The sequence below is a fragment of the Rana temporaria genome, chromosome 10 (assembly GCF_905171775.1).
Source record: "Rana temporaria chromosome 10, aRanTem1.1, whole genome shotgun sequence".
Lineage (NCBI taxonomy): Eukaryota > Metazoa > Chordata > Amphibia > Anura > Ranidae > Rana > Rana temporaria.
In genome coordinates, this window is record NC_053498.1 from 110633705 (window position 1) to 110647698 (window position 13994).

Sequence of the window (13994 nt, forward strand, 5' to 3'; positions counted from 1 at the left end):
AACATTGTACTGGCACCCACAACAGATCACAAAGGCAGTGTGGTTTAAGTGCAGCAAACGTGCATGGAACGCAACTTTTCCCACACTGCGTTCTGTTGTGTAGCGGCCCTACTGCTGCACTTTGGGTATATTCCCTGACCTTAAGTCCATGCTGACCTATACTATAAATATCCTGGAACTGGAAAGTACATTGCTCCACATGCCTCTAATCTCCTAGTTTGCTGTACTTTCCATTGTCCCAGTTTCCCACCGGAGGTGTTGTTAAATTGGCAGAAGAGGTATGATTGCTCCTCCAGTATGATTGTAAAGCACTCAGAAGTTGAAATGTGCCATATAATATTGTAATTACAAAGATATCACAGTGGAATATCGACTGTGTATCGAAGACGCCTCGTGTCAGTTGGGCTTTACTTACACACTTTTGTCTTATCTGTTCTGTTCAGTTTCATTAAATGACAGATGGGAAGAAAAACACATTTTGGTATTATTATTATTGTTATTATTATATTGTTCGATGGAACAGGAGCCTTAAAAAGATGTCAGTTTGACAGTTGTATATCCATCATTTATGGAGTTGCAGTGGATATATTTAATGCAGGGACAGTACCTAGTATACTTTAGTGGAGTGTCGGAGATATAATTATTGCCTCTTCCAAAAAAAGTGAGTTTATCTTAACAATTGGATATTTTAAATATATATTGCTGTATTATATATTGAGTGTGTTTATACAGTTAGGAGGCAAGGAGCAGGGGAAAGAACACAATGACCCATGGCAACCAGTGAGAATTATTTTACCTGCAGTAAGCCCAATCTGATTGTGATGGGTTAGTGCATTTCACATTAAATTAGAATTGAATGCAGGACTGCAACTTTGAGAGGGTGGAGAATAACTGCGAGGCAGGCCGGTTCTATTGCATTACACTGGGCTTGTCTATTCAACAGTGGAAGCTTATGGGTTGGAGGAGAGAACAGAGTGAGCAGATTGATGGCATTCTTCAGTATAATGAAGCTCATTTATCATCCAGATATTAGTTTGGGGATGAGAAGGTGACCTAGCGGAAGAAAAGTGAGGGTGCTGAACTAGCTTTGCTGCCATGTAGGTGCGGTGCCGTATAGAAGTCAGTTTATGGATGCTCTCATTTACTTAAGGGGTGCCTAACCAGTGGCCCGGGGGCCACATGTGTCCTGCGGAGCCCTCTGATGTGGCCAGCGACCTCCTGCTCTGGGATGGAATAAAATAGAATAGAATACTGTTACTAAAAGTCAGTTTATTACTAAAATCACAGTGTATATATGGGCTTATCTGTTTTGCAGTGGTTACTGGGCTGATTTCAAACTGATCCACAGGTGCAGAGAAGTGCACCTGTGGGTTACATGCACTGAGCCATAGACTTCTATTACATGTGAGTTTGGTGTGCGGAGAGTAGAGTGGGCTCTATAGAGTGGGCTGCCATCCACCCGCTCCGCTCATTGTGGCCCGCGACCGGTTACCAAGTCGCTTAAATGGCCCTTGCTCTTCAATAGGTTGGGCACCCCTGGACTAGTTCTTCAGTTCCTGTGCATACTGTAAACAAACTGAATAAGAACAAAGCAATGCTTGCACTCTTTGAAACCTGTGATGTCAAAACAAAGCACAGAGAGCGGTACAACTAGATTAAAATATGTAATGTCTATGGCAGCCATTCTCAATCTTAGTGTTCCTCTGGATTCTGGTAGGGGCTCCTTGGGTGGTTTGACCCCACATTTGGTGTTGTCTCCATAGTTATGGGATGAATTCCACTCAGCAGAGCCAGCTGCATGGCACCAATAATCTTTTTAACTGTCTGTATAGGGGGGGTATTCATCCCACTAACCACCAGTGTAGGGCCAGCCATAAAGCAGGAACTAGCCATGATTCAAACCATTAATGGGCAGGCTGAATGTACCAAATTGTACAACCAGCCTGCGGAATTCACTTGCAATATTGCAAGTGGCTGCTATAGCCACTAGCGATAATCACGGTCTTCTTCTGGCAGGGATGGCTTTTCTCACCGACATCTGCCTCCGAGCTGGGAGAAGACAATGTCTCAGCAGAAGGGATTCCCATGTCCACACTGTCTGTGTTGATGTGGGGATTATGCAAGTTTCTTTCCTGCAACCTGTGATTGCAAGAAATAATTTTGCACAGTCTATGGCCTGCCTGATGGACATTTTTTTTTTTCCCAAATCAAATGTTTATTAAACGAGACATGGGAACACAGTTCACAACAGACATGGTTACATGAGAATGACGGAAAATCTCAGGCCCCGTACACACGAGGAGACATGTCCGATGAAAACGGTACGCGGACCGTTTTCATCTGACATGTCTCCTGGGAGCTTTTGGTCTGATGTGTGTACACACCATCAGACCAAAATCCCCGCGGACAGAGAACGCAGTGACGTAGAAGACACCGACGTTCTCTGACACGGAAGTGCAATGCTTCCACGCATGCATCGAATCAATTTGACGCATGCGCGGGATTTCGGGACGCTGGTTACACGTCATAACCAGCGGGCATGTCCGATTAGGTGTACTAACCATCGGAAATGTCCGATGGACATGTTTCCAGCGGACAAGTTTCTTAGCTTGCTAAGAAACTTTTGTCCGCTAGGCCGTACACGCGGTCGGACATGTCCGCGGAAACTGGTTTGCGGACCAGTTTCAGCGGACATGTTCGACCGTGTGTACGCCGCCTCAGACATCAGGTAAGGTTCAACAACCAACCAAAACTTGGATTAAGCAGCTATACGCAAAGATACAAACTTACATTTCACTGTAAACCTATATGAGCTGTCTTACGCTGGTTCGTAAGGGATATGGTTGTGAGCCTTCATTACTGAAATAAACAGTATCTATTCCCCAATCTTTGCAAAACAGCCATGTTTGCTCTAGACTCAAGTCAGGGTCCGGAGAGGGAACCCAGGACCGCAGCCGGCAGTGCAAACATACTAAAAAGGAGTCAAGCAGCAGTGTCGCTCTCAAAAAGGGCGCGCCCTTCGGCCTGATGGACATTTGACTGCTGGCCACCAGTGACTTGATTTTGGCAGAAGTTCTCTGAGACCTGAAAATAATTCAAGGGTTCCTCTGTGACAAAAAGGTTGAGAAAGACTGGTCCATGGATATATTCAAAGACATAGGGGTGTATTTATAAAACTAACAAGCTATTCATCCTCTGACACTTCAAGCGAAGTCATTCTGTGCGATCGAGTGTTATTAGACTACTTTTCATCCAGGCTGAATGGTATTTCTCATGCAGAATAGCGTGAATAAGGAAAAAACCTCAGTATGGCCACTAGATGGAGCTGACGATCATAGGAAATAAGTATTTCCTATAATGATCAGCGCCATCTCGTTGCGATAATGCAGACCTTGACCGATTTATTCTGTATGACGAATACCATTCAACTTGGAAGGAAATTATCGTAGTAACAATTGTTGATGCACGAATGAATGATTTTACATGCGGTTTCACAGGACAAAAAGCTCTGCATTTTTTTTTTATAACTACACCCCATTGCGTGTTTTAAAACAACAATTATCTCAAGGACAAGAAGTGAGCACAGCTGCTAAAATGTTATTAACATAGATCAGTGAACTGTACATAGATTCATAGCAAATATACTTTACCTAATGCTGCTAATGTGTAAAGACCTATTTCTCACTAGCGTCTGTGCTGTGGTTATTTTTTATTTATTTTTCAAATGTAACTATACTTATTGAAAAATGTTGCTTTCTTTTTCTGGTGTATTTTTCTTATTCTCGCAAAGTGGTTACGTGTGTTGAAAGTAAATGTTGCTTTATACTGTTTTCTCTGCATTCTTCATCGCGGATTCTCTGCAGATATACCTGGTTGTTGCAGCGACATGTTAATGTCCCTCCTAATCTTCTGTTTATATGGACATAAAATCCCAATTATATGTAATATAAATATCTTCGAAATTTCAAGGCTGACAATTACACAGCATCATTACTCACCATTACACCACACTATGAAGTTCATGATTGTACTGGATTGCATACGCACATTTTATAATGCACAAGTGCCATTTAACATATGTATTAATCATTTATTATACTTTGTGTTTTATTATGCTGCAGTGGAACTGCAAGGTAAGGCTGAATAATATACATTGATGTTTTCTATATGTAGATTGTGATTTGTGTTTGAAAGTTTGGCAATAATTAGAAAGACCAAGATAGGTGAAAGAACTAAGGATCACCATACACATTACAATCTGATTTTACACTTTTTGTACAATCAACCTTGGATTAACCAAAACGATATATTTTGAAGACCTTCCTAAATATCCAATCAATTGTATTCAATTAAACGGGCCCTCGCACTACATAGTTGTTGGGGGGATCTAAATGAGATTATAAAAATCAGACTGTGTTGAGCATAGAGCCTGGAACACACCATTCTTTTTTTGTTCAACTGAAAAAAAAAATACTAACAGCTCTGGTCGGGGCCGCTGTACTACAGCAATCTCCCTTGCTGAGCTTTTGTGTTCTGAGAGGGCGATTGCCCCCCCCCCCGAACCGTTTTTACATGTGTGGGGGTGCCATTCAGAATTAATGTCAGCCCTGCACGTTTTCTCACACAAGCACATTTTTACTGCTGGTGGTTGCGGATGTGGGAATCCCAGCCATACCCAGAGCCACGCGCATAGGTGTGAACCTAGCGTTGGACAAGCATTTTAGAAACCTGTTTGGGGAAAATACTCTATTGGGGAAAAAATCTCAGAAATAACCTTTTTAGCTCATGTGATTGGTTCACAGCTTTTGTTAGCAGTTTGCATGGAGCCTGAATAACATTTGCAGATGTCGGTAGCATCATTGTTAAGGCTAGTTTACACAAAACAAGGCTTCGGACACACGTTGTTAAAGCTCTATTATCGCCAGGCAAAGCTCCTCTCACTAAATAAAATGGTTAGCTTACAGTCCTGTTTACACCTTGCTTTTACTTGGTGCTTCCATGAGGCTTTGTGGGGCTTCAAGTAAGCTTTGCCATAGACTTCTATGGAGGCTTTGAAGACGCTTTGGAACACCACTAAAGCTACCGTACATGGGATATCATTTTTGAAGCAATGCCGAAGCAAAAGCAGGTGTAAACAGGACTGTAAGCTAACCATTTTATTTAGTGATGGGGCTTTGACTGGCGTTCAGAGAGCTTTAACAAAGCCTGTCCGAAGCCTTGTTTTGAAGCAAGTGTAAACTAGCCATTAATATGTGTTGAAGCCAAAGCAAGTGTAAATGAGCCCTTATGTTTGTTCATCTTTGGGTAAATATTTGCCAAAAGCGATGCCAAGATGCAGTTATTCCCTTTTCACAGCACCGGGGCCAGTTGTGTGTTCATAGCAGATAGGCTCTTTTTAGTCAGCTTGAGGATGTTAGTGTCTATTATTATTCAGAGGACAGAACTCCAGGCATATATAAAAAACACAAATGAATGCAGCTTTGTGTCCATTGATAAATCATGATCTGCTATTTAAATAGCAATCATTCTACGTACCATGATGACTTGCCGTCAGCCTTTTGCAATCTACAATATGGTAGCCCTTAGACTGGGAGAGGGAGGGTCTGAACTGGGAGCCAATCGGGTGAGCTGCATGCTGATTTGTTGACAAACATGATCGAAAGAGAGCAAAGAGCTGACAGTGAGATGACATAATCTGATGTGCTGCTGCTCTGGGTTTATAAGGGCAGAGGTCACGTTATGGGTCTTCCTCCCCATTGTTGCTTGCTAGGATGCCATTGATCTCCTGCACCATAGCAATCAATGATGCCTGGGCAGTCTAGGGCCTGAACCCGTACTAAGGCTCCAGCCTCAAGGAAACTTCATTTCAGACCAATGAAAAAGTCAGTTTTGGGTATATGCTGTTGGATTGAATCGCCCTCTGGCTTCTAGTATCATTGTATGCATTGGTGAAATATTTCTAAATGAGAACTCAAGCCTACCTGTTGTGGCCATTATACAAGGGCCTCACTTTATGTGTTGTATTTTTCTTTCACATTACAAAGAAGCAGCAACAGTAGTGATTCAGCAGCAGAAGTGACTTCTTCTGCAGCCATATGAAGGGTATCCAAGGTGGGGAAGGATCAAAACATGAACTCCAAAAGTGCAAATTCACTGCAAGATACCCAAGAAATAGAAGAAGTCAGTAGGAGATTAAACCCAACGCTCCCCTATTAATAAAGAGAATACTGTATCAGTTTTGGGCGGTGTCAGCCTCTACTTTTTTTAGTATGTCATCTCAGAGCGTTATCTCGCGTTGTTCATAACAAGTGACAGAACTCAATTTCTGTTTGACAGCAAAGTTCTCCGTCTATTTTAAGATAAATTCACTTTCCTGACAAGTTATATATTGTAAAGCAGTACATTGAAATCGCCAACTTTTGTGGAAACAAAAATTATACCCTGGATGTCAGTATGTATAGGCAGAGCATTATGTAGACTTTGCTGCATTCCTTGGAGATAGTCGTCTCCACAGTTTCCCCATGGCAACACGCAGGATTTGAACAGTGTAATTCAAGCATAAGGAAAAAAGATTGGTAAAAAGAAAAGTTGATAATTTCTCTGCCCTGACTTATAATGTTAAGTTTGTCAAAAAGCTGGATTTTATGCTTTAAATTCAGATATTAGCAGATATGTATTTGCGACTGTTGAAATCCTTGGATTTCGTTTTAACCTATTTTGATTGAAGCACTCCAGACATACAGTATAGTTTTGTTGCTGACCTGAATATGTGAATTGAACAGTGAAGGAGCATCACCACCCTGATTAGGAAGGAGCATCACCGCTCTGATTAGGAAGGAGCATCACCACCCTGATTAGCAAGGAGCATCACCGCCCTGATTAAGAAGGAGCATCACCGCCCTGATTAAGAAGGAGCATCACCACACTGATTAGGGGCCATTTTGATTCTCCTCTCATCGGTGTGCACTGTACAGTAGGACCTGTGCAATTTTTTCCCACCTAATACACCCATGATTAATCTGGCTGGCGCTGCTGTCGATCACATCCAATGACGCGGCGCGCCGAGGGGCAGGGCCGAGTGATACAGTGAGCGGCTATAGCCGCTCGCTGTATCGCGGGAGCGCGCCCGCAAGGACTCCACACAATGCAAGGGAGCTTGCATGATTGTGTGGAGTTCTTGCGGGGAGGACCAGAGACAGCCGCCGAGGGACCCCAGAAGACATGGATCGGGGCCACTCTGTGCAAAACGAGCTGCACAGTGGAGGTATAACATAAAAAAAAAAAAATCCTTTACAACCCCTTTAGGCATTTTGTTTTAGGTTGGGGACAAAAATAAAACTGGATTAGGAGATCATCAGAATGTGTAGGTACAAGTAGACCCTGCCAGATTTTACCAAAATTGTAAACAAGTCCGAAATCTTTATCATCTGTGTATCTTGAGGCAAAAATTGCAATTGGGTGATCTTTGGCCCTCAAAAAACGTAATCTTTAAAGAGGTGAACACACTTTGGTCATCTCATTGGTCATCTGGGTGTATAACAAACCTCAGTGACGTAACCCTGGATTCATATTCTAGTTAGAAAACATCTTATGCGTATATGTGTTCATTATGTTTCTATGGAAAGCAGAGTCTAAAATTGTATGGTCTTGTACTCTTTCCATGCGTCTTGGCTGAAATAACAAACAAGAGCTTAAAATTACATACAAGGAGCATAATGAAAAGTTGCACAGCAACATACTCCAGAATGCCTTAGGGAAGAATCAGATTATTTTGTTAATTAAAGCTACATGAAGCAAAAATGGAATGAGTTTTTTTACATTGCAACATGGTCCTCATTTTAATTAACATAGGTCTGTTGTTGTTTCAACAAGAGTCGTATACAAATGGTTAATAACAATCCAATGGTTTATGACCTAGTCTCAGGGGATGGCACGTCCTATTAATTAAAGTTATTGTGACTATCGAGGTAAATTGGATTGACATTGCTGAGCCTATGCATACGTATATGTTACGTCTTCTTTCTTTATAGGTTTCTGATAGAGGAAAGAGAAGTGTTGTATGAGAATTGGAAATGTCCAATAAAGTTTAATTTCCTAATTAGATTAGTAAGGTTTATATTAACAAAGTTGATTCAAAGTATGTCATGATCAGTCGCTATGAAGTACCGCTAAAACTGCTCAGTCATTTTCCTTTTTGCTATGAGATTGTTAAATGGACAGTTATAAAATGTCTTTCCTTAACCTTTCAAAACGGTTCCCGAGGATATTGTTACTGAGCAAGTAATTCTGTGTCTGTTGTCAGAGAAGTGCGGAATGCAGAGAGGAAACACCACAAGAACACAGGATAACATGACCACTGATTGTTATCATGTAGAAGAAATGTAGCACTTCATACACAGAGAGCTGCAAAATGACCAATGTACGTGACCGGAATACACATAACATGGCCTGATCACTGGGCATGATTATTATACAAGTGTGTGACATTTATAACAGACAGAAGGACGCTCTACACTTCTCCAACATGACCTGACCACTGGACATAATCACCATCCAGAATTTAAACACTTCATATTCGGAGGACTAATTACAAGCGTACGTCATAACTTCAATCTTTTATATGATTGTAATGCTATTTTGTTACAAATAAACATGACCTGGCTATTGAGCATAATTATAATAGCAGTTTGTAACACTATAAAAAGATAAAAAAAAAACTGCACCTGCCCAATATGACCCAACCACATGACTGAAATATTATTTTGTTGTATGCCCTACAGACTTATAGCAGCCCAATACTTCCACTAGAAATAGTGAAACTAATTTATTATATCCTTCACAGACATAGGCTATGGCACCTAGGGCATCACAACACAAATATATTGCATTTTATATAATAAAATATCACAGATCCTAACATAATTGGGGCACTAGGCATGATCACTGTACAATTCTACTACACTTAGTGCATTATTAGCCTGTACTTCTCCATTTTACTTGACCTTTTACATTATTATGAAATAATTCAGGACACTTTACCCCTCAAAGAAAAAAAGACCCAACTGAATAAAAAGAAAATGTGACATCACTTAGTAATGCTATAGTAATGTCAGTCCACCCAAAATGTGTTTTCTATTTTAGTGAAGCATGGTGGACTGAGTTATCCTCTATCTTTTGGGAACTCCAGGAGCAAAATCCTATCATTCAAAGTGAACCTGTGCCCAGATCAGGCATAATAATATATTTACATATACTGAACAAGCAGTTTAAAAAAAAGTATACCGCAAGCTCTTATTCATATCAGTGTCTATAAGCATTTTTGAGACATTCATTTTTAAAATTCACAACACACTGAATTGTTTATTTTTTTTGTTATTATTGTGAGCAGATCTAAGCAGCCTGGCAGCCTTTTATTGTAAACATATAGCACTACCCAACAACTCTTAGTCATAAGATGTTATCATAGAACAGTTGTGATAAATCTCCCAGCATTTGCCACCTTCTGAACATGATCACAATTAAAGTAGTTGTAGCCATTACATTTTTATTTATTTTTATAAATAACAAACATGCCTATACTTACCTGCTCTGTGTAATGGTTTTGCACAGAACAGCCCTGGTCGTCGTCTTCCAGGATCCTCTGCTGGTGCTCCAGGCCCCTCCTCTTCATTGGGTGCCCCCACAGAAAGCTGCTTTCCATGGGGGCACCCATGGGAGATGGCTCGTGAGTACCACTAATGCGTCCATTGACACAGCGTGACCTTATTGTATAGAATGCATTAAAAAACCTTAAAGTGGAGGTTCCCCCTAAAAAAAATGTTTAACAATACATTGAGAAGCATGATTACACTGCGGGTATGCTGTTTTTTTTTTTTTTTCCGTACATACCTCGTTATCGCCGTTTCATCCCTCGGCTTCCGGGTATGATTCTTGCTGGACTGGGCGTTCCTAGTTGATTGACGTTCCTCCGACCGGCGCATACTGCGCGTCACGACTTTCCGACAGAAGCCGAACGTCATTGCGCAGGCGCCGTATAGAGTCGGCTCTATACGGCCCCTGCGCAGCGACGTTCGGCTTCTTTCGGAAAATCGTGACGTCAAGTATGCGTCGGTCGGAGGAACGTCAATCAACTAGGAACGCCCAGTCCAGCAAGAATCATACCCGGAAGCCGAGGGATGAAACGGCGATAACGAGGTATGTACGGGGGGAAAAAAAGCATACCTGCAGTGTAATCAGTCTTCTCAATGTATTGTTAGAATTTTTTTTTAGGGGGAACCTCCACTTTAAGGCTTTACAACCACTTTAAATGTTATTATACTGTTTAAAGATATTCTGACTTATCTGTAAAACTGGACACAATTACAATTTAATTCTATTATAGTCTATAAAATATAGAAAACTAGACATTCCAACATATCTTGACAATTGAACACAATATCAGTACATACTTGGTGGGGTAAATTACGACACACCTTACTCATTGGACATCCTAAACCAATTCTACACAATACTAAAAAGATGTAGAGCAGGGGTAGGCAATCTCAGTCCATAAAGACACGGATGAGCGAGTTTGGGGTGGAGGAACTTGAATGGCCTACACAGAGTCCTGACCTCAACCCCGATAGAACACCTTTGGGATGAATTAGAGCGGAGACTGTGAGCCAGGCCTTTTCGTCCACATCAGTGCCTGACCTCACAAATGAGCTTCTGGAAGAATGATCAAACATTCCCATAGACACACTACTAAACCTTGTGGACAGCTTCCCAGAAGACTTGAAGCTGTTATAGCTACAAAGGGTGGGCCAACTCAGTGTTGAACCCTACGGACTAAGACTGGGATGCCATTAAAGTTCATTTGCGTATAAAGGCAAATGTCCCAATACTTTTGGTAATATAGTGTAGCTCTAGCAATATTGAAATTAGGTGCCTGGATTCAGACCTAAACAAGGCTTAAATTGAAAAACTGTAAATGGTATTACATACTGTACTCTAATTTGCACTGTACTTTTTGCCACCAGTTGTAAGACTGGCAGCCATCTGATGTTGATCTTTTCTGTCGATAAGTAGAGCTAGTGTGTGTGTGTGTGGCTAAAATGCTGAAGGACTTCTTCCTGACAGTTTCTTTGTTTTCAGATGTTCTCTATTCTTTCTAGTCTCACTTGCAGCAGTCTGATGCTGCTAAAGAATGGATGCCTTATTCTTAGGCAAAGGATCATAAGCATGGTTATCGGAATGCTTGTAATGTACCTTGTCACTCGCCCTCCCCTCTTCCAACTGCCTTATCCTGTGCACACAGAGGCAAACAGTTAGAAATTGATTTTATTTTAGCAGCTGGAGTGGAGCATTGATCCATTCACAGCTTTAATTCATCCTGTTCATGGCCCCGGGCCATTGAGTCTTTTCCCGGTGCCCTACAAGAACTTTATCACAGATGGAGCGGGTCACGGATACAGAGTCTCTTCGTGCTCTGTGATCCGCTTTAGCTCAGAAGCAGGAAAAAGAACAGATGCAACATAGACAACAGTGAAGTTTAGTTTGTGGTGAAAGTTTTTACTGATATGAAGTTTCCTCCACACTTGGAACTCTCCAAGCTTCTGCTGTCAGACGGTGGCATTTCAATTCTTAAATAGCACAACAGTTTTTTCTTCCTTGCTTTGCATAATATCACAGTGTTTACAGTGCTGCAAAGATGGAAACACAATGTATCCCTTGAAGAAAAAAACAATATGGCTACTTGAAATGTTATCCTTTTCCTATCTAATAGAATAATTATTTGCATGTGTTAGGAGCAGCAATGGTCAATTTATTTGATATAGGTGGCCTTAAAGAGGAGCTCCAGTCTCCCCCCGAAAAAAAGCCAGCAGCTACAAATAGTGTGGCTGCAGTCTTTTAATATATGGACACTTACCTGTCCTTGGATCCAGTGAAGTTCTCATGCGAACCGAATTTAAGCCAATATGTATTCTGCTACATGTTTTGTTAAAAAATCCCAACAAGTGTATATTGGTTTGTGCAAAAGTTAAAGTGTCTACAAACTATGGGATATATAATGGATTTTTTTTTAATACTAGCGGTGACCAGCGACTGATATTGTGGCGGACATTCTTACACTAACTGACACTTTTCCCACTTTGTGGGAACCAGTGTCGCTAATACAGTGATTGGTGCTACAAATATGCACTCTCACTGTACTAATGACTGGCTGGAAAGGGCTTAAACAGCTAGCACGATAAAACCGTTAAATGTGTGCCTAGCCAGTGTTTGTGTGTACTATGTGATAAAAAATTGGAATGAATAAATGTTATTTTCTTAACATCCCGATACACCTCTCCCTTGCCCGCACAATCCCTGGGGCATTCCTTCCAAATGTGTGTACTATGTGAGGTGCTTTCAGTAAGAGAAGGGATTGATTTTCTTTCCCTGCTTTGCAGGGAAATAAAATCCATCTCTTCCTCCCTGTCAGAATAAAGCTCTGCCTTGTTTACACAGGCATAGCTCAGTTCTGTGTGTTTTCCAGGGGTCGGCGGGTGCCGGCAGACATCCATTCACTGGCACCCGCTGATCGGCTTCTGCTGTGACAAATCACCGGGAAGTGACCGCTCACGTACTAGGTAGGTGATCTGGCACAGAAGAGCTGCTTTGCCTTCGTATGTCCTTGTAATGTGATAAAATGTTGCTTGTTGGTGGCGATGTGGTATAAGATTATTGCAGCATATTTTAGCTATAATGCTGTAATGCAACATATAGGTAAACAGGGGGAAATTTACTAAAACTGGAGCACACACAATCTGGTGCAGCTGTGCATAGTAATAAATCAGCTTCTAACTTCAGCTTGTTCAATTAAAGTGATTGCCAAGTCTTGTGTTTTTTTTTTTGGCTTAAAAAAAATATAAACATGTTATACTTACCTGCCCTGTGCAGCGGTTTTGCACAGAGCAGTCCTGGATCCTCCCTCTTGTTGAGTATCTTCACAGCAAGCAACTTGCTATGGGGGCACCCGAGCCGAGCTGCAGCTCTGTGTATCCATTCAGACACGGCGCTGCGGCCCAGCCCCACCCCCTTTCTCTCCTCATTGGCTTACTAACGTTGACTGCAGTGGGAGCCAATGGTGACACACTGCTGTTTCAGCCAATGAGGAGTGGAGTCCCGGGCATCCTACAACATTGCTGGATAGAGAGGGGGCTCAGGTAAGTATGAGGGAGGTTGCTGCACACAAAAGGCTTTTTATCTTAATGCATAGAATTAAGATAAAAAACCTTCTACCTTTACAACCACCACTTAAAGGGGTTGTAAAGACTCGTGTTTTTTCACCTTAATGCATATGGCAGTCACCGGCCCCCCAGCCCCCCAGCCCCTGCTTTACTTACCTGAGCCCCTTCATCTCCTCGGCAGGGATGCAACGTCCTTCTCTCTACGGGTCTCGGCTCTTGATTATATAGATTGATAACAGCACAGCAATTGGCTCCCGCTGCTGTCAATCAAATTCAATGACTCGGGGGCGGGGGACACAAATGCTGGACTCGGGAGCGCGCCCGCAAGGTAACCCCCTCTGGAGAACGCTTCTCCTAGGGGGTTATCTAATGTGGGGAGGAGCCTCGAGAGCCATCGAGGGTCCCCAGAATAGGATGTTCGGGGCCACTCTGTGCAAAACGAGCTGCATAGTGGAGGTAATTAAGACATGTTTGTTATTTAAACAAATTAAAAAATTATCCTTTACAAACTTTAAGGCTGTGACAATACAACCTAGAAGTGGATTGGCTACTATGCAGAGCTGCACCAGATTCTGTGTGCACCAGATTTAGTAAATCTCCCCCACAGAGATTTTTTCTCCTTGTTATTTAATGGTGAAGGTCTTAAGAACTCGATTCTCAATAGAAGACGTTACAAATCTTAGTGAGTGGTCAGACTCGTATTCATTACAGTGAAATTCATGGGGTCTGATCAGTGACCTCTCCTCTTGAACATGCTAGTTTCCTTGCTATCAATCAAATCCA

At 41.8% G+C, this 13994-nt stretch overlaps 1 protein-coding gene across 14 annotated transcripts in view; it reads left to right on the forward strand.

The window, feature by feature from the left end:
• The window catches only part of AGRN (agrin), a 578793-nt gene that overhangs the window by 274856 nt on the left and 289943 nt on the right, over positions 1-13994 (forward strand). For 8 of the 14 annotated variants that reach the window (XM_040325972.1, XM_040325970.1, XM_040325977.1 and 5 more), the window contains one exon: positions 4122-4133. The exons of the other annotated variants lie outside the window; for them this stretch is intronic. In XM_040325972.1, the coding sequence (XP_040181906.1) occupies positions 4122-4133 (12 nt within the window). The remainder of the gene's footprint in view (positions 1-4121; positions 4134-13994) is intronic. 14 annotated transcript variants of the gene reach the window in all.